The sequence below is a fragment of the Cynocephalus volans genome, chromosome 2 (genome assembly GCF_027409185.1).
Source record: "Cynocephalus volans isolate mCynVol1 chromosome 2, mCynVol1.pri, whole genome shotgun sequence".
Taxonomy (NCBI): domain Eukaryota; kingdom Metazoa; phylum Chordata; class Mammalia; order Dermoptera; family Cynocephalidae; genus Cynocephalus; species Cynocephalus volans.
Genome location: NC_084461.1, coordinates 113485897 through 113507872, shown reverse-complemented (window position 1 = coordinate 113507872; position 21976 = coordinate 113485897). Strand labels below are relative to the sequence as shown.

General features: G+C 37.7%; 1 protein-coding gene across 1 annotated transcript in view; it reads right to left on the bottom strand.

The window, feature by feature from the left end:
* Positions 1–16584, bottom strand: part of SLC27A6 (solute carrier family 27 member 6) — a 77656-nt gene extending 61072 nt beyond the window's left edge. Inside the window, exons 1-2 of the mRNA XM_063087843.1 lie at positions 16104–16584; positions 8407–8610 (exon numbers count right to left, since the gene is read on the bottom strand). Of these exons, the coding sequence (XP_062943913.1) occupies positions 8407–8610; positions 16104–16584 (685 nt within the window). The remainder of the gene's footprint in view (positions 1–8406; positions 8611–16103) is intronic.
* Positions 16585–21976: the final 5392 nt, after the last annotated feature.

The window sequence follows — 21976 nt, the reverse complement described above, 5'->3', positions numbered from 1 at the left end:
AATGAAAAATGAGCTGGAATAGCTATTCTTATATCAGATAAAATATACTTTAAACCAAAAACTATAAAAAGAGATAAAGAAGGCCACTATGTAATGATAAAAGGATCTATCCATTAAGAAGACATAACAATCATAAATATATATGCACCTAATGTCAGAGCAGCTAGATTTACAAAGCAAACACTATTAGATCAAAAGAAAGAAATAGACACTAACACCATAATAGCAGGGGACTTGAACTCCACACTCTCATCATTGGACAGATCAACTAGGCAAAAAATCAACAGAAAAACAAAAGATCTAAACAATACTTTAGACCAACTGGATTTGGTAGAAATCTACAGAACAATCCACACAACAACCTCAGAATATTAATTCTTCTAATCAGCACATGGAACAGTCCCAGTATAGACCACATGTTAGGTCACAAAGCAAGTCTTAACAAATTCAAAAAAATTGGAATTATTCCATTTTTTTTTTCTGATCACAATGGATTAAAATTAGAAATCAATAATGAACAAAACTCTGAAAACTATACAAACACATGGAAATTAAACAACATTCTACTTAATGACATATGGGTCCAAGAAGAAATTAAACAGGAAATCAAAAAATTTCTTGAAACTAATGAAAATAATGACACATCATACCAAAACCTGTGGGATAATGCAAAAGCAGTATTAAGGTGGAAATTTATCACATTAAATGCTTACTTCAGAAAAATAGAAAGATGGCAAATAAATAATGTAACACTTCACCTTAAAGATATCAAAAAACAAGAACAACCCAAATCTAAAGTTAGTAGATGGAAAGAAATAATTAAGATCAGAGCAGAATATAATGAAATAGAAACACAAAAAACAACACAAAAGGTCAATGAAACAAAAAGTTGTTTTTTTGAAAAGATAAATAAAATCAACAAACTTTTAGCAAGATTAACTAAGAGAAGAAGAGAGACGACCCAAACAAAAAAAATCAGAAATGAAAAAAGTGATATTACAAGTGACACTTCAGATATACAAGAAATCGTTAGAGACTACTATAAACATCTATATGCCAACAAATTAGAATATCTGCAGGAAATGGATAAATTTCTGGATGCATACAAATCATCAAAACCGAGCCAAGAAGATATAGAATATTTGAACAGACCAATAACAGTAAAAGAGATTAAAGCTGTTATCAGAAGGCTCCCAACAAAGAAAAGCCCAGAACCAGATGGGTTCACTGCAGAGTTCTACCAAATCTTCAAAGAGGAACTGATACCAGTACTCTACAAACTCTTCCAAAAGATTGAAACAGAGGCCATACTCCCAAACTCATTCTATGAGGCAAAGATCACCCTGATACCAAAACCAGACAAAGATGCATCAAAAAAGGAAAACTACAGGCCAATATCCTTGATGAATATAGATGCAAAAATCCTCAATAAAACACTACCTAACAGAATATAGCAACACATGCAGAAAATTATACACCATGATCAAGTGGGATTCATTCCAGGGATGCAAAGTTGGTTCAACATACACAAAGAAATAAATGTGATACACCACATTAATAAAAGCAAAGACAAAAACCATATGATCATCTCTACTGACACTGGAAAAACATTTGACAAAATTCAACATTCTTTCATGATAAAGACTCTCTATGAGTTAAGCATAGACAGAAAGTATCTCAGCATAATTAAAGCCATATACGATAAGCCCACTGGTAACATCATCCTGAAAAGGAACTAGATAAGGATGCCCACTCTCAACACTCCTATTCAACATAGTGTTGGAAGTACTAGCCAGAGCAATCAGAGAAGAGGAGGAAATAAAGGGCATCCAGACTGGAAACAATGAAGTCAAACTGTCCCTGTTTGCAGATGATATGATCCTATATATCAAACAGTCTAAAGCCTTTACAAAAAACCTCTTAGAGCTGATAAATGATGTCAACACAGTTGCAGGATACAAAATCAACATGTAAAAATCAGTACTCCAACAATAAAAATGCAGAAAAAGAAGAAAACTAGCCCATTTACAGTAGTCACCAAAAAACACAAAATACTTAGGAATAAAGCTGAAAAATCTCTACAAAGAGAACAACAAACCATTGTAGAGAGAAATTAAAGAGGATACAAGAGGATGGAAAGATATCCCATGCTCTTGGATTGGAAGAATTAACATTGTGAAAATGTCCATTTTACCCAAAATGATCTACAGATTCAATGCAATCCCCATCAAAATTCCAATGACATTTTTCTCTGAGATGGAAAAAGCTATCCACAAATTTATATGGAACAACAAAAGACCATGCATACCCAAAGCAATCCTGAGTAAAAAAAATAAAAATAAAATAAAGCTGGAAGACATAGCAACCTGACCTTAAACTATATTTCAAAGCTATAATAACCAAAACAGCATGGTACTGGCATAAAAATAGACACACAGATCAATGGAATAGAATAGGAACCCAGAAATCAATCCATACACCTGCAGCCATCGGATCTTTGACAAAGGCAGCAAATCTACATACTGGGGAAGAAAATGCCTTTTCAACAAGTGGTGCTGGGAAAATTGGATACTCATATGTAGGAGAATGAAACTAGACCTGTGCCTTTCACCATATACCAAAATCAACTGAAAATGGATTAAAGAATTAAATATACATCCTAAAACAATAAAACTCCTTAAAGAAAACATAGGGGAAACACTCCTGGAAGTAGGAATTGGTACAGAATTTATGAATATGACCCCAAAAGCACAGGCAACTTAAGGTAAAATAAACAAATGGGATGATAGCTAACTAAAAAGCTTCTGCACAGCAAAAGAAACAATCAACAGAGTAAAAAAACAACCAACAGAGTGGAAGAAAATATTTGCAAAATATACATCTGACAAAGGATTAATATCCAGAATACACAAGGAACTCAAACTACTTTACAGCAAAAAACAAATAACCCAATTAAAAAATGGGCAAAGGAGCTGGGTAGGCATTTCGCAAAGGAAGATATACAAATGGCCAACAGACAGATGAAAAAATGCTCAATTTCAAAATCACTCAGCATCTGGGAAATGCAAATCAAAACCACACCAAGATGTCATCTCACTCCAGTCAGGATGGCTAACATCCGAAAGACTGAGAATGATAAGTGCTGGAGAGGTTGTGGAGAAAAAGGAACTCTCATACACTGTTGGTGGGGCTGCAAAATGGTGCAGCCTCTATGGAAAATGATATGGAGTTTCCTCAAACAATTACAGATAGATCTACCACATGACCCAGCAATTCCACTGCTGGGAATATACCCAGAGGAATGGAAATCACCATGCCAAAGGGATACTTGTACCCCCATGTTTACTGCAGCTGTATTTACAATAGCCAAGAGCTGGAACCAGCCCAAATGTCCATCATCTGATGAGTGGATAAGGAAACTGTGGTACATCTACACCATGGAATATTACTCTGCTGTAAAAAAGAATGAAATACTAAAATTCGCAACAACATGGATGGACTCAGAGAAAATTACATTAAGTGAAACAAGTGAGGCACAAAAAGAGAAATACCAGATGTTCTCACTTATTTGTGGGAGCTAAAAATAAATATATAACTGAATAAATAAACACACAAACAAATCAAGGTGGGGGGAATAAGACAGAATAACCACAAAAATTCCTTGAACTGTTTAGGTCCAGTGAACCAATACAATGTGGGGGGCCAGGGGGGTAGAGAGGAACAGGTAAAGGGGCAAGAAAATCAAGTATAATGTACTTTGAGAAGTAAAATAAAAAATAATCATAATAAAGAAGCAATTGTAGGCTTGGATTGCCTCCTCTACTCTAGTAGAATACCTGAGGTTTATTCTCTGGAAAAGACAAATTTCTGAAAACACCAGATAGAACAGATGTTGAAGAAATAGGTGGAATAAGAGAAGTTCTATATGATTTTCAACTCCTCTTTAAAACCTTGCTATTTTTAATCTTCAAGATTCTTGTCTCAGGAATCTGAACAGCCCACATGTTCTGAAAACTGAAAGACACTGATAATCATGAATCCCACAAGAGAACATCCTGGACAATGAAACAAACTAGTAATCCCACTCAGGTACACAGAGCTGCTAGTCTGGATTTTGTTTGTTTGCTTGTTTGTTTTGTGTTTTGGTCTGTGCAGTTTTAATTATAGACTGTCAGTTAAAGGTTACCACATATTTGAGGAAATCAACTAGGATAAAGGATAGAAACCTATATTAAAGATAAAAAGGACACTGAAGGAAAAAAAGGCAAGGTAGAGGGGAATTTTTCAAAAAATTATCATTAATATTCTGACAGATATAAGATAATAAAGTATCAACAATACAAAAATATACTACAAAAAGAATATTCAGAGATCACAAGGGTTGGAAGATAACTCTCACAAAAATTAAATCAAAAGGTAGGAGAAGGAAAATAGCATAGAAAAGATTAGGAAATTAATGACTTAGTTCAGGAGGGCCAATCTTCAAACAGTAAGAGTTCCATAGATGAAAGAATGAACAAACAAACAAATGTAACAGAAAGGAATGGGCAGAAAGAATAGCAATAATGAAGGAAGGAGAAGGAAATGCAAGACTTTTTTTTTCAAATTTAAAAAGTACCTAGAACTGCAAGACATGAGTTTCTAGGTTATAAAGACCTACAAATTTCCCAGCAAAATAGATAAATAAGATTAGTTTCAGTACAAGTCATCATGTCGTTATAGACTACTGAAGATTTATAAAAGATTCTAAAAATTCCAGAAAAGGAAAAACAAAAACAAAAACAAACGAACAAACAAAAAACAAAAAACAAGAAAACACCATGTTGCATGGAAAGGATAAGACATCAAAAAAACAAAAGACTTCTCAATATGTATTCTGGAAGTCAGAAGATAACACAGCAATGTCTTTAAAATCCTGCATAAAAATAATTTCTAACCTAGAATTCTATACAAACCATCATTCAAGTATAAGAATAGAAAAAAGAAATTTTCAGACGTGTGAAGACTTAAGAAAACCTTACCTCCCAAATATTCTTTATCATCCATGAAAGCAGTGCATTGACAACATGAAAAAGTAAACCAAGAAAACAAATATAGGATTACAAATTAGGGAATTTTTTAAAAAACGAAGAAAATTCTCAAGATGATGGTGAAAAATGAACCCAAGACAGCAAGAGAGCAACTCGTCAAGACTGGAATAGTAGGGAGGAAGGCTCCTATAAAGAGGTGGCCAAGAAAGATGGACTTGATAGAATACAGACTATCTTTTCAATATCTAAAGGTAAGCGACATTTTTGACAAAGGGGTGTCATAAATTTGTTTAATATAGTTGCTGTCTTGGCATCCATTTTTAGGCCTGACATAAGTGTTTAGAACCCCATTACCTCTAGACTAGTTGAAACTTTTCCTCCTCTTGTGATTGTGATTTAGACCACTTGTTCCTCATCTCACTGGTCCAAACCCAACACACCCCACAGTTGCTGACCATGACAAAACCTAATGGTCAACACCACAGTGTCTCTCGTTCTCTCTCTCTCTTTCTTCTTACTTACCCCGCTGGTTGAGCTGCTACTGCCTCTGGACTTCCTGCTGGCACCCCTAACCACTCTGGGATGCATGAGTAATACATTTCTTCTGTTTCATGCATTTTGGTTTTACCACCTGCTGTGGATTGAATATTCCCCCCAAACTCACTAAAGCTTAAATTTTGTCCCCCAAAGTTCCAGGTATTGGAAATCTGGCCCCCACTGTAACAGCTGAGGGTGAGAAATCCTACTTTGGTAATTGAAAAGTAGGGCCTTGAAGATATGATTAGATTCTAGCACTCTGCCTTAGTGAATGGATTAATAATGATGGTCAGGGGCATGGTTCTGAGGGCTTTAAAGGGAGAGCACATGAGGAACTCTCTCTGTTCCATCATTTTCTACTATGTGAGACCTGTAGATCACTGTCACCACCTCCAAGGCCTTCATCAAATGTGTTCCCTGGACTTTGGACTTCCCACCCTCTGAAACCGTAAGCAATAAATTTTGTTTTCTTTATAAATTACCCACTTTCAGGTATTTTGTCGGGCCTTAAAAACTAACGCCACCTCCTTAAGTGACATTACAAGTGGCGCCATTATGGGCCCACAAGGGTGTATTAACGTGGCAGCCTAAGGCCACGCCAGGAGGAAGTAGGGTGGGAGTGTCTGCGCGAACCTTGCCTTAGCCCTTCTTGGCCAAATACGTGCTTCTGCGTTCATGAACACTGCGTGATTGCAATAGCTAGGCATTGAGACAGGATGCATGCTCTCCTAACCTTTAAGCTGATTGGAGGATGTAAAAACCTCCCTTCCCCATTTGCCTTTAAAAGCAAGTGCTTGTGTGATAATAAACGGAACTGCTCGACAGAACCTCAGCCGCGTCTGAGTGTCCTTTAATGGGCTGGTTGGGGCCAGTGGCTGTGCTCACCTCTCTTCACGGCTCTCTTCCCCCGTCTCCTTCCAAGGGGACCGGAGGGAAAGAGGAATCCGGGCAATTTGCTCGCCCACCTAGGGAAAGACTGATAACGAGGCGTCTTTTTCTAGGGCTGCTCGGGTCGGCCGGAGGCGGACCCAACAGTATTTTGTTATAAGCAACAGAAAGGGACTAATAACACCACTTCATTGTGTCTCACCTGACACATACACCCAAACCTTCACCCTGTCAGGGCTCTCCTAGAGAGTAACTATCTTGGCTTATGGCCAATCTCAAGAGAGAGACCTCAGGACTAAATTATGAAGAAAACATAAGTCCCAACAGTGACTATGAACCAGTTATAGGTGTACAGAAAACTAAACAAGCTAGCAAACAAAAAAAACCCCACAAAATTTATGATAAAACAATATTAGGATGATGCTGGTAAGAAAAGTGTCAGAAAGAAATGAGTGGAGGGGTAGGGTGGTGATGAAAGAAGACAAAGTCTTATCTGCTATGGTGGGAAATTAATAGATACTTTTTAGTAAGTATCTACTAAGTATCTAGTAAGCTACTCATTGTATTTAGAAATAGGGAGGTAATTTTAAAAACGGTTAAAAATACTGAATGTAGTTGCTTTTGAAAAGCCAAAATAGGGGGATAAACAGGATACTTTTGTCTGTAATTTCTGAAACTATTCGATTTTTTTTTCTCAATTCTGTGCTGTATAGCTTTAATACAAATAAATATCAAACAAAAAATTAGTAATGCTTTTGCTCTCAGCCTGTTTTGCAAAGGCATAATAAACCCTGGTTTTAACCTTGAGGAACAAAAATCTGTTAATAGTCTACTCCATCCTGTTCTCTTTAGGATGGAGAGCTGGAGTTGTAAAAATTGTTTTGAAGACCAGAGTCACTTTTGACCTTTCACAAGGAAACAACTATAAAGACAAACTGGGTAGGTACCTTCTGTTGGAACTTTTCAAAGAATATCATTTCCAAAATTTTATTCTCCCTTTCAAAATTAGAAGTCAGAATGAGTTTATGCTGACCACTTGATACATACTAGCATTTTCTAGGTCCCTTATCAAAGCTGTTCTAATTATAGTCAAAAAAATACTTTCCAGTCTAAAAGAGATCTTGGTTAGGCACAAAAGAGTGAAAAAAAAAAAAAAAAAGTAATAAAAACGTTACTTATGCAAGAGTAGTTTTTCTTACAATACTACCATGCATAAGAAATTAGTAAAAGAATATTTTGATATCTAAATGAAATCTTCAATCTTCTTCAAATTAATTACAAAAGCCTATTTAGCCTATCATTAATACCATTCAATTTTTCCTAAGAATCAATGAAATTTAAGTTTTCTTTTGAATTCTCAAGCAGTTTCATTATTCTTTTTTGTTGTTTACTTTAAAAAAGGAAAGTTTAGTTACTTGATTCTATTTTGTATCTTCTCCTAAACCTGCAATGCCTTGAAGACTGTCATATGATCCAATTACCCTAAGAAAAATCAGGAGAGCAGCTACAGATGCTTTTCAAGTAGTTTTACAGATTTTCAAATGCAGAAGATAATTAGAAACTACTTAAACTAATCTCTTCCTTTTATATATGAAGAATCTGAGGATCAGAGAAGGCAGCCAAGATTTTACCAAAAAAGCTGGCCAGATATAATACACTGAGCAATGAGGCTGGATCAAGGTCTTCAGATATCCCAGTGCCCTTTATGCTACCACAAATAAAGAAAATCTTTTCAAATGAGACAGGGGCTAAGTGAACCTGATGATTTGCCAAGTCAAAGTTAAAGCAATTAACTTTTTCATCCAAGTTTGAAAGTTGTAGGATTTGAGAACCTTCTTGCATGCATGCTTTCTCAGATGTTTCGTCACTACACATGGCAGAAAGTTGCCCAACACTTTGCTTTGCAAATATGTTGCATTCTTTTTAAGCCTTAAGAAGAACTGGATCATACCTGTTGTTCCGGAGGTAAAAATATAAAGACACGTAGACTTGAGGCTTGAGGCAACATGGTAGCTGCGTGGCACGGGCTCATCAGATGATGTGCTCAGTTTTTCTTTGAGTGAAATTACACCTTGTGGAACAGAATCTTTCATCCCCCAAACACTGATATCTTTTGGGAGGCTTGGAAGGATTTCTTCTATAGTTCCAAGCAAATCTAAAAACCAAAGTGTTAAGAATAGGTAAACAAAACTCAGATCTCAAACCATTCACCTTAGGTTTGCTTTAGTCTGTTGAAACAGGTACATAATGTAAATAAAACGCTGATTCCCTTCTCATATCAGATGAGTAATATCACAACCATTTTATGGTTCTACTTAACAGGACCAACTAAAAGGGAAATTTAGTTATCACCTGATTCATCAATGCAAGTAGGTCAATTCAGATTGAATTCTGGAGACTCCATTACCCAAAATCTATTTTCTAATTTTTAAATAAAACTATTTTTTATACTCTGAATCTAAATTCAGGATACTGCACTAAATATTTCCCTTGAAATATATCCCCATAGGTAGTTATCCCAAAAGGCCACTTGTCTGTGACTATTCAGTTCTTCTGCATTTGGAAGAACTCCCGTCTGACTACTCTGAAGTCACAATATCATTGTTGTTTAGTGACCATTTCAGAGCCAAAAGCTAAGTAAAGAGATTTAGAGATGCCTTTTTGTCTGGATCACTATAATTAAAAATAAAAGCCTTTTAAAGCAAAAGGAGAAAAAGAATGCCTTCCAGAAAAGGCAGTGAGATCCATGGGAAAATGAGACAATGGCAGGTGAGAGTGGGCTGAGCAGAGTGGAACCTCCACCTCCATAAGCAGCCATGGGACCAAAGGTCCTAGGCTGAACCAAAGCCATAGAGAAAAGAAGGAAGAGGAGTAGGAAAGCCCGAAGAATTGGTGTCTTCAGGTTTGAGGGACGTTGGAGTCCTGACAAGATCAGGGTCTGAGTTGAAGTTCAGGTTTCAGAAAGGAAAAGGGATACTTTTCTCGGGTAGTATCTGCTGCAAGGATAACAAAAGAACTGTTGAGGTGAGAATTATGTAGAGTTAATCTAAAATGGAACCAGATCTTCTTAATTTAACCATTTATGTAGGAGAAAATGTCATCTGCTCACAAGGAGTTTAGTGGTGGAAAAGAAGGTAGATAGAAGGTGGGAGTCGATGAGGAAATATTGTGTTAAGGTACCCAGCACCCCATGGAATGCAAAAGAAACAAAATGTCATCATTCCTGTAAAGTCTTTTGTGTAATCAAGTGAGTCAAAAAGTGCGTTTTTCTGATGTAATTTAGAAATTAAGTATTTGATTTGTTTTCCCTCTTAGTGGATATTATTTGGGCTTTAACAATGATGACCACAGACTACTAGAGAATATAGCTTATTTGATTTACTTTTTAAGCTGTATTATTTATGAAGTAATAGATAATCTCACATTGCTTTTGTTATCCTGTATATCTCCTATTGATATAAAATAAAACCTAATAGTATTCTTAGAAAAAAATATAAATCAAAATATGTGTATGGACAGCCTGTAATGTGACACTAATGAAGGCATCTGAAGTCTCCTCAACCGCACAGAAAAACTTTATCCTAGCAAAAAGTTTATTAAGCCCACTTCTGTTCCTTTTGGATTTTTCATGTGTTTGCAAAGATAATTTCAAGATTTACGAATCAAATTTCTCATGCATCTATCAGGTCATGTTCAGTTGTGGCAAAAATAAATTTCTTTCCTTAAGTAAATAAAGATTCTACATAAAGTTTTAGTTTTATTCTGTGTTCCTCGGATCAGGAATTGGAATCTGTGAGAAGGAAGTGAAGACTGGGGAGAGAAGACAGCTGCTTGAGGCCAATTCACTAAGATTGTGTAACACATTGCCTGGGTCTCCTTCCGTACAGTCCTGCACCTGCAACAAATCCCAAACACAGTGGCCCGGGCAAAGACTGGTCTTTGGCTATGTGTGTCTGTCTCTGCTACTGTGCAATTATAAATAATGATGGCAATGATTTATTGAATATACACTATGGTCTAGGCACTCGGTTGGGTCCTTTACATTTAATTCACACAAGGACCAATGATATTCATTGATTATCGACTATGTGTCAGTCAGTTAATGGCAGAGTTAGGATTAAAGCCCATGTTTGTCAGACTCCAAGATGTGTATTTCTCCCATTTAGCTCTGCCACCTCTTTGAGGAGAAAGAACCTCCCTTTAAAGTGTTTTTGCTCCTGCCAGTATTCAAGCCTCATTCCCTTACAGTATACACAAGTTCAGCAAATATTATAAATAAGAACCTCGGGCCTGGCATCCCCATGATCACTAAAGAAGAAACCATGCATGCATCAGTTTTTAGAACACTGTCTTTTCCAACTACTCAACCATGAAGCCACTTAAACTTCCTATCAAAATCAATTGTTTGCTTTAGAACAGAGGTAATCCTTGACCCAGCTGAATCTAAGATGAAAACAAAAAATGCAAAACAGACATTCTACTAAATACAAGTAAAAATTTAGAAACGTCCTGAAAACTGAAATAGATTATCATGTAAGGATATCATAGTACAAAGATAAGATAATAAAAGTTCACGAGCCATTTATTTGATCTATGTGAATACATGGGACTTTCTATGAAATTTTAAAGGGTCTTTATTTTTTCTCTAACTCTTCCTCTTGGTCTTTAAAAAGGAGTTGCCTTTATAGTTGAAAGTCATTTGGAGAATTTCAATGGCTCTATTGTTAACCAGAACTCTTGCTCTGCACAGTCAGAATGCAAAAGTTCATGAAAACTAACAGGGCGAGGCTGCATGCATTATTGTGTGTTTATAGAAAAGACATAGGATTTTTACTGCCTGTGAGGAGAATCCCAAAGTCCTTCAAAATGTGTTGAGTCATATAATACTATCAAATCATAAAGTAAAAGAGTACAATATAATATGAATAGTTATTTTCAGTCATCGATTTATAATTAATATGCGGTGTACTGAGAAAGAAGAGAGAGTAAACTACATACGTGAAAGTAAATTCTGTGTGCCTATAGCACTTTGGACCTTTTGGGAGTGGTGATTTAATGGTCAATAGCACTGACATCAAATAACGCAACAAAGAAATGTCAACCATGTCTCTCAAAACCAGCTACCAAATGGACAGCAGAGTGGACAATTTATTAGGAAAAATATGCAAGTAAATTAGAAATTGCCAAGTGCTCATACACACCTGACAGTTTTTTCTTAGATCATTCATTCATTCATCCAAGCAGTATTTATTGAATATCTCCTTTCTTCTAAGTCCTGAGAATTTAGCAGTGAACAAAACAAACTTCCTGAGCTCAAAGTGCTTACAACCTAGTTCTTGATCTATTCCTCAAAACTGCTCCAATAGCTGTTTGCGAATTGGCTAAGAGAAATTTATGACTCTGTTTGGTCACTGTAAATAGTCATAGTGCACCTGAGGCAAGGGGAGTTCAGTGGAAAAGGTACTCATAGAAGGTTGATGGATAGAAGGTGAGAGAGAAAAACAGGTGGGGAACAAGGGAGAAAAGTGGAAGGGAAGGGAGAAGATGGGGATGAGGGAACCAAGAGGAGCAGAAAGGAAGACAAAGACAGAGATGACCCAGCAGGCTTTTATGATTTAGCATCAGGAAATCCGGTCCCACGTTGCCTTAGCTAAATGTATGAGGGTACCTCACAGAAAAGCAGAATTGAAGGATAGCACAAATTCTCCCACGAACATTTTGAAGTATGCTTATGTGAGCTGGAGTAGATTACTTGCCCATTATAAACATGCTTTCTCCATCCTTAAAAAAAGGTTAAATTTTACTGCTTGTGGCTATGGTCAGGATCACAAAAATAATGTGTAAAAACACTCTGTAGTCTCTAAGGTACTTTAAAATAGATGTGAGTATTATTACTGTGGCTAAACACGTCAAAGGATATAGAGATAATTACATACAATTTTTCAATGATATACAAGCATCCCAACATTTTTCTGTTTATTCTAAGTAAAGAGAAAAGCATAGATTGGTAGATAATAATCTTGGAAGCAGACACAATTAATTATATCAGAGATGTAAAATTGGGGGGAGAGAACTAGATTTAATCTAAAACAATTTAATTTTCAATAAGTGCTGAAATTTACTAGGAAAATTTGGAATGTCACTTGACACATCTTCTAACCCAAAATACAGAGATATAAAATTCTGCAAGTACTTTTGAGAGTTCAGCCTATCTGGGAAGGGAATAATAGTTTATAAACATTTTGATTTTGTCTAATTATCTGTGTATGAAAAACCTGATGTCTTAATATTCGGCAATGTTTATTTTAATATTTTTATATAACTTGAATGCATTTTTTCATAATTATATCAAAATGAACTTGACAGTCCCAGAAACAATTGGACTAAATAGTACAACAAAGTCTTAAATCAGAGACTAGGTTTTGAGTCCTTGCTCTGCAACCTCTAAACTGTGCTACCTTAAACAAGTTACTTAATTTCTTTCGTCTCAGTTTCAAAAATATAGCCCTGCATCTGTCTCTCAGAACCACTGAGAGTGCCTTGTACCAAGCCAACCTTGAGTAAATAGCAACTGTTGATATTTTTGTTAGTGACAATAACAAGAATAACATTTGCCTGGTGGCTTTGCTGACACCTTATCCTTTGGCTTATTCCTGAAGACAGTTATCATACACCAGCCATGAGGGAAACTTCACCTATCACTATGGACATTCTCTGGCCTGGCCTACAAAACCTGTTTTGAACTGGTTCTATATAACTTATAAAAGCTAGAATTTTTTTTTTTAAGTGGTTCTCTTAGAAGTAGAGGGTAGAATTATGACTACGAGAGTCTGGGAAGGTAAGAGGGTGGGGACAGGGGAAGAGGTGGGTTAATGGGCACAAAGTTACATATAGATAGGAAGAATAAGTTCTGGTGTTCTAGGCTGAATATAGCTAATACTCTTTTGTATTTCTAAATAGCTAGAAAAAAAGATCTCGAACATAATCACCATAAAGAAAAGATAAATGTTCAAGTGATGAATATACTACTTGCCCTCAGTGGATCACTAAATATGTGCATGCATGGAACAACCCACTGTACTCCACAAATATGTACACTTAAAAGGAAAAAGAATTAAATGCCAAAAAAAAGAAAAATATAATTTTTCAAAAACAGATGAAAATAATGTGTTCAAGGTCCTATTTCAAACAAACTATATATTAATCTTTCTTATAGCTAACACCAAATTAGGTTGTAGCAGCAAATGAGATCCTTATTAAAAGCCCTGTGCTAACTCTATAATCTTAAAAGCGATTATTTTAACTAACCATCTCGTTAGTATATATCAGGCACTGAGCTAGCCACTTCACAAAGATATGTCATTTAATCCTCAGAATTATGCTGTGAAGTAGATGGTATTATCACCATTTTACAGCTACATAAAGTGAGACATAGGGTAGCTGATGATATTATCTTTAATCACATGACTAGGAAGTGGCAGACCATACATGAAATCCAAGTCTGCCTGGCTTATCTCTGTCTAAACCACTTGATTTGTCTTTCCACCTCAATACAGTGGGGATACAGTGATTTAATCATACATCTCCATCCTAAATATCCAGAAAGAATCTAAGAACTCTGAAATTTAAAGTTCTTAAAACAATATGTATATACTGTTCATCGTTGACACTCAAGACACCAAGAACACAGCATTTCAGGGTAACAGCTTTAAATGCACAAAAGTGACTATGACTAAGCTACATCTTAGCAAAAAAATCTATTAATTAATCAAAACAGAATTGTACCATCTTTGAAAAACATATGCAAATTATATTTTGGAGGTATGCCAAAAAGAATTATTAGTAGTATTTAAGGTTGATTTCTCCAGCTATGTACTTTCTGAGCAAATCGACAAAATAGTCTGGCTTAAAACTCTAGCATTCCAAAGTGGCTTTTTCTTTCTTTTTTTTTTTAATACAAAAACTGGTTGTTAAAAATGAAAACAAAGAAATAATGCAATTAGTTATTGGCAAGCAAAGGAAAAGCTGGCACAAATAAAACTGCAAAATTAATTGGTCCTAATTAAGCAACAATTCAGTCAACGGCAAAGTTTGAATGCTCTATTTTGAGAGGTAACCAGTCGGACGCACTTAAGAGGAATCCCTCAGGAAACCAGCTTTGGGATGCTTCTAAGATTGGCCTCAACCACAGGGCCACAGAAATCTTTTCAGAGATACTGTGGTCTTTTAGTTTGCTCTTCAAAAGGAAATGTCTTTATCATCTTTTTAAGCATAGTTTGGAGCTTACATTTGCTCCAGAAACTCAGCAATCTAATTAGACTATCCAGAGATGAACGCTGATCATTTTTTCCTGCTGCATTTACATTTTCACTGGTCCCTGCATAAGTGTTAAATAAACAATACACATGGAAACTTTCTGTTTCCTTCACTCCTATAGCCCAAACAAGATAAAATCAGTGCTTGTGAGTAAACATTTTGCCACTTTATCAGAGACAAATTGAGGCTGGAGGGACAAAAGACACTAGGAAGAGTAATAGCCTCGAAGTACTAGCCATTTTTCTGCATGTTGACCAATTCATTTTTGTCTGTTGTGCAAATATTGTATGATAAAGGATACCTGGAAAGCTCTATACTTTAGAGATCACAGGTGTATAAAGGTCGATTATTTTTCCAAATTGCTCTGTGAGTTTTAAAACTCTATATGAGGTATCAGCATGTATCTATTAATCTAAAGTTCTTAAATATTTTCACTAAGGTCCTTGCCATAGATCCTCCCCCCTCATACCTTCCTACCCCCAGGCAAGAAGAATATATATGAATCATTTAAATTATACCCACCATGTATCATTTTTCATACTTCAATTCCATTTTGTTAAGCAACAATCTTCCTAGGTTCTTTGTTAATTAGGCACTAAACCAAAGATTTTTCTTCGTAGTTTAGTGTGAATGTGTGTATCCAAAGCCATCCTAACTCCGAGGTTGGGGGAGGGAAAGGGTAGAACTTACTGAAAGAAACAAAATGAGGCATAGAGGAGACAGTGGGAGAGAGAGAAAGAGGCCTAGAGACTGCCAAGAGCCCGCCCACTGGCTGGCAGGTGGGAGCCCAACCTTGTTAGACAAATCCTAGCTTGCAGATTCTGTAAAATAAGAGCAGACATGAAGGTAGGAATTCATGCCCTTGAGATTAAACATATCTGTTCTGCAAATGTAGTCATCTTGATAAAGCAACTATTAGAGGCATTTTGGTATTCCAAAATGAAGTGAAGATAACTTTTCTGCTCATTAGACATTTTGTCAGAGCTGATAAAATTTAGAACTGACCACATTCTATTTCTCTGTGTTCTTGCATTCACTGAAGGTATCAATTGCAGTAAAACTGACCCCCTCCCAAAATGGTAGGAAGCAGAGATTTCATAAAAGTTACCTGAAACTGTGTTGATATTTACTAATGTACAACAGTGAAAGTGATTGAAAGGGGAGAGGGATGTTAAACCGCCGGTCATAGAACTGTAAAACGATTCTGTACCCTTAACATGCACACTGCATCACACGCGCACAGTATTAGTTATGAACTATTATAAAGAAAAGGAGGGCAGGAAAACAGGTGGGTTGCCATTCTTCATAAGCAGACCACACCCCATACTCTACCTGCGCCCACCACTATGGCTGAGGGCATGCAGGTGTGGATGCAACTCAGGAGGGAGCTGCAGCGAATGTTGGTGTTGAGGAAGGCCACCACGCAGCCCAGCTTGGCCAGGCCGAACCACACGTGAACAAAGTCGGGCTCATTGTTCATCAGCAGTGCCACGGTGTCCCCCTTTTTCAGAGAGGAATGGTTCAGAAAGACGTTGGCCACTCGGCTACTCCTTTTGTCCACATCCTGATAGGTGTAAATCTCTCCCTCATAGATGATGAAAGGTTTCTGAGGTTGCCTCTTGGCATGGCTCAGGAATTTATCCAGCCCAGTGACGAGCTCCCCTCTCTGTCTGTACATCTCCATCCGAATTCCAAAACGCACCACCTTCAGCAGGAACCAGAAGTCGTCCCAGAAGTAAGGGAACAGGAGTTTCTGCACCAAGTACAGGAAGACCATTCCAGCCCCTAGTCCTGTGAGCCACGACGGGAGCATGGGCGCCGCAGGGCTCGAGGGCAGCTCTGAGGCCAGAGCTACCAGCGTCCGTCTCTTCAAGGCGCGGCTCAACACGGAGACCTCCAGTCCTCGCTGCTAATGCTGGCACCTGCACTGCGTGCCAGTCTTTCAGGGTGCGATCCCGCGAAACAGAATCAGAGGTCTGCACCGAGGAGGTCGCCCCCAGGGGTGCTGGGGCTAAGGCTTGGGACGCCGGGCGGCTGTTGAGCAGAAAGTCCCGGGTGCCCGCGAGAAATGCCGGCAGGGGCCTCCGAATCCACGCGCCCGGGGCAGCGCCCGCGCCTCCCGCCCCCGACAGCGGCCGGCGCCCCGCGGGCTCTCGGCACTTTCCAGCCCGGTCCCGGGAGGGCTGGTCGGTCCTCGGCGCCTTCGCGACCCTAAACGAACCCCGCCACTCTCAGAAGTCGTAGGTCCAGGGGCGGAGGCTGTCCTCGTCGGGGTAGTCCTTCCCGCGGCTGTGACCTGAACGCTGGATTCGAGCCGGGAGAGGCCGGGGTGCCGACGGCGGAGAACCGCAGCGGCTTCCTGGCTCCGCCCTCCAGAAACCACCGAGGGTGTCGCGGCCACGCCCCGGCTCGGGGCCCCAGGGCCCGCGGGCTCCCGGACAGCGCCGTGCCGCCCCCGCCCCGCGCCCAGCAGCTCCCCTCGGACTCACCGGCTCCCGGGGAAGCCCCGCGCCCACTGCAAGGAGCGTCCCCTGCGAGTGTCCTCGCGGCTGCTGTATCTGTCCTTCGAACCGCAGGGGGTGTCGCCCACCTACCTCCTGCCTCCAGGCTCCGGGCCAACCCCAGCCTTGGCCGCAGGGCAGCTGGAGCAGCCTGGGGTCCTCTCGCCAGCTGCTGCCTGGGCGCGCGGCCGCCACGCCACCAGGGTATGGGTGTCGCGCTGGCCACCTCGCACTCCAGGGACGAGGCCCGCGACGGGGGCCTCTGGCTGGAAACAGGACAGTGTCATGGAAGGAAAGCCAGGGATCCCCAAGGCATGGCGTGGGATCGCAGGGGAACCCGGCTGTTGGAAGGGGGCCGGGGGAGGCACGGAGGCCCTGGCGAGGGTGGTAAGGTAGAATAGTGATGCCCGAGAAGTCAGTCATTGAATCAAGAAACAATTGATGGGAACTCGGCTAGAGACAGAGAGGCACAAAATAGATTTATGGTTTGGATGGATCCAAGAATGATACTGTGTGAGAGAAAATAATATTAGAACTCATTATAAAACATCACAAAATTGGTCTTTTTCTTTTCTTTTCTTTCTTTTCTTTTTTTTTTTTTTTTTTTTTTTTTACAGAAAGTGTTTTTGAACTTATGTTGATAGGTTGGTGTTTACATTTATATTGGAACTGTATCCTTAGAGTAACTAGACAGTGCTTTTTACAAAATTTTCCTAAAATATTGATTCGAGAGTTTAAGTCAATATTCACGTCCATATTTAAAAATAAAAACAAAGTATAAAATGATGACTATTCTCTCTCCTTAAAAAGAACAACATTTGTTTGTTTTTCCAGTTAGCTTATTTAAAGAATTATGGGTACTTCAAACTAAGGATTCTAAAGGAGGAGTTGTAGGTGGAGAGGAAACAGGTGAATGGAAAGCATAACAACAAAATTGTATATGAAAAGGAAATTTTATAAAATAGCATTTTTTTTTCCCTAGCCGACACCACAATCCTAGCTCTCTGCTTTTAAGTTTGTATAAGTGGTTAATTGCACTATTGAAATAATTAAGCATTGCCTCACATTGTCAGTCTTTTCTCTCTTCTTCTGTGTTATGTTCTGCATTTGGGTACTAGCTGACCTCAGATTTCTCAATAAAAGAAAAAACAGATCATTCGATCATTCCACAGACAGACTCTGACATATCAATCTGAAAATGATTACTTTGAAGTCACAGTGAAGGGTTCCAAAGTAACATTGGCTCTTAAAACCCTTTCCTGTAGATTGAAAAAAGGCTTTATAAATTTTTGTCAGAAGATCTGGTCTTTTCAGTTCAGGAATATCTTTCTAGTTTTTTTTTTTTTTAAAGTAGTAGTATCAAGTGGTTTACAACTTGAAAAGTTAGTTTACAACTTGAAAAGCATCTTTGAAACTGTATTATTTTCTCTTCTAGCTCTAGTCTTATTCAGCTGACTCCTATAAAACAACATTTGAAGCACAGAATAGAATATGGAGCAGTTGGTCGCAGACTTCTGAATTTCCAATAACAGTAAATCTGTCCTCCCACAGTGGGGGGAAAAATGGGTAAGAGACATAAGTTTGTCATCTTTTCATTTTGCTAAATTGAAAACATTAAGCACACATGATAACAATTACCATCTACTGTCACCATTGTTTTATAAAGGAAAGGATTTATTTCAACATTAAAAAGAAGGAAGGAAATAATGTTATAATAAAGGATGGTGTTGTAAAATGAATAAGGTTAACTTCATGAAAAACTAATTATGCTACACTTATTTTTTTTTATCGTGGACCTTTTAACATCCCAAGGCTTGGAACTAAATTTTTAGCAACTACTGATATAAATGAGTCTAAAATATATTTGGCACCATAAATATGAGACAGTTTGATTTATTAGGAAGAACTACAGGCATATGTTGCCAAAATTTATACTGGCCCAAACCAATTTTATGCCTGAAATTTCACCATGGAAGAGGGAATCAATGAAAATCTTGAGACAGTTAACAGTATTGTGTGAATCCATGTATCAGTCCATGTGTCTATTCCTATTTTGTCCAGAAATTGCGCATTCACTTTCAAATACTACCAAAGACAGGTAAGTAAAATGGATATAATGTTTAGTAACAGTAGTTAATTATTGTGAAATGGGAGAAAGACAGTAAGAGTGTTGCAAATGAGTAAATCTATCATTTAACTAAAATAAAGAGAAATTAACACATGCATTCTGTTAACATTACTTCTGATCAGGGACAGTGCAGTATTACTCAAGTTCCCCTTTAGGAAATATAGACATTTTATGTTTTTCATTAATGTCATTTGAAAATAAAAATATTGTCGCAAAATTCAAATCAATGCAAAAAGAAAAAGTTTATTTTCAATCTATGCACTCCTCAACGCCTTCTACATTTCTGATTAGACTCTCTTCTCTAACCCACTTCCAACCCCCTCTGCACTTTCAGTTCTGTTGAGGATGAGTTGTTTAGTGAGTAAATCAAAGTAAGACTGAACAAATAGCATCATATTATGGGCACTGACTCATCTTATGCCCACAGGATCTTGTCACAGTAACCTAAGAATTCTGACTCTGTGCTGTCAAATCAGTTGTCTTCAGAAGTCTTCAGATGCAATTCTACACTAATGACCATTTAGATTAGGGGAGGTTTGAGTGAAAAGCAAAAGATTCAGAAGGATCTCAAATGATGCTATGTTGGTGCCAAAACATCACGATGGGTGTTTGCAATGGGCCAAAAATCTCTGAGCACCTAGACTGCAGCTGGGAAGGAAACTGCAGCTTAGGAAAGGAGATGGAAGTGAAGTAGAATATATGAAGGAGTTGGATGGCTCTGAACATGAGGGTGAGAATGCTAAATGCAGGATTCATCCATTTCACAATTCTACAGGTACAGGATTCTTCTCTGTTTTTAATCACTGCTTTTAGGATATGATAATAACTTGGGATTTGATTGGAAGTTTACCCCTGCAATCTAATGTTTATTTGTATTAGTGGATAATCATTGCCCAGAATATCATTTCACATGAGGACTCATGAAGCAAACTCAAGATTAAAGATGAGGAGTGCTGTTGGAGTTTGGAGCTATTAACATTGCTATATGTGAGACATCAAACACTTCTTAAAATATATAATTTTTATAGCACCAAATAAGTGATCCTGTAATAATAGTCTTGAGAACAATTCCCAAACGAATGAAATATTTAACTATCATTTTTACTGCTCATTAAAAACTATGCCTAGACATTTATGGCAGTCAGGATTCTGCCAAGAAAATATTTTATTCATAGGTTTTGAAAACAGCTTTCGTGTATCCAGATATTTCTGGTTATGACAACTTCCCCTTCCTCAATGTTGGTGATATTTATTGTTTGGAGAAGATGTTTATGTAAATTTTTACCATTGACTCAGAGTCCTCAGGGCAGCTTCATTTCTATTTTATAAGCCACCTACATGGAGGTAAGTCATTTGATCATTAGTGAGATAAATCAAAGAAACTCTTTGGCAACTTTTATTAGAAATTAATGCTCAAAGTTGCAATGAATGGTTCCATGGGCCCCCACTCTTGCATGTCTCATAAGGTCGAAGATTTAGTCTTGAAGATGTGAGGTGGAGAGTGGGACTTCTGAGTATACATCCCATCTTAATACATTCTGAAAATTTATGACATAATTTTGAAATATTTTTCCAATTATTTAATTATAATAATTTTTTTTCCTTGGTAGGCAGGTAGTCTAAAGTTGGCATGACTCTGCCAACTTAATCTTGGGGTTTCTGCTTATGGATTGAAGGTAGCTGCTCCAGCTCTAACTCTCTCCTTGTTGTCAGGAAGGGGAAAGGGGATCAGGGAAGTCACACTAATTGGTGTTTCTTTGTTGCAATTTTCTGTTTTATTTTTCTGTTAAATTAAAAACTTCCAAAATACATAATTGTAAAAATAATAAAATATTGACCCACCTCCACCATATATTCATTACCAAGATTTATTTATTTATTTATTTTCTCACCACTCCTGTTCAACATAGTGTTGGAAGTACTAGCCTGAGCAATCAGAGAAGAGAAGGAAATAAAGGGCATCCAGATTGGAAAAGATGGAGTCAAACTGTCCCCGTTTACAAATGATATGATCCTATATATAGAACAGCCTAAAGACTCTACAAAAAAACTCTTAGAGTTGATAAGTGATTTCAGCAAAGTTGCAGGATACAAATTTGACACACAAAAATCAGCATTTCTGTACTCCAGCAATGAGCTAGCAGAAAAAGAAATCAAGAAAGCTAGCCCAATTTAAATGGTCACCAAAAAAATAAAATACCTAGGAATAAAGTGAACAAGGATGTGAAAAATCTCTACAATGAGAACTACAAACCACTGTTGAGAGAAATTAAAGAGGACACAAGAAGATGAAAAGTTATCCCATGCTTTTGGATTGGAAGAATTAACATTGTGAAAATGTCCATACTATGTGAAGTGATCTACAGATTCAATGCAATTGCCATCAAAATTCCAATGACATTTTTCTCAGAAATGGAAAACAGTTTTAACATTCATATGGAATATCAAGAGACCCTGAATACCCAAAGCAATCCTGAGCAAAAAATATAAAGCTGGAGGCATAACACTACCTGACTTTAAACTATAATACAAAGCTATAGTAACCAAAACAGCATGGTAGTGGCATAAAAACAGAA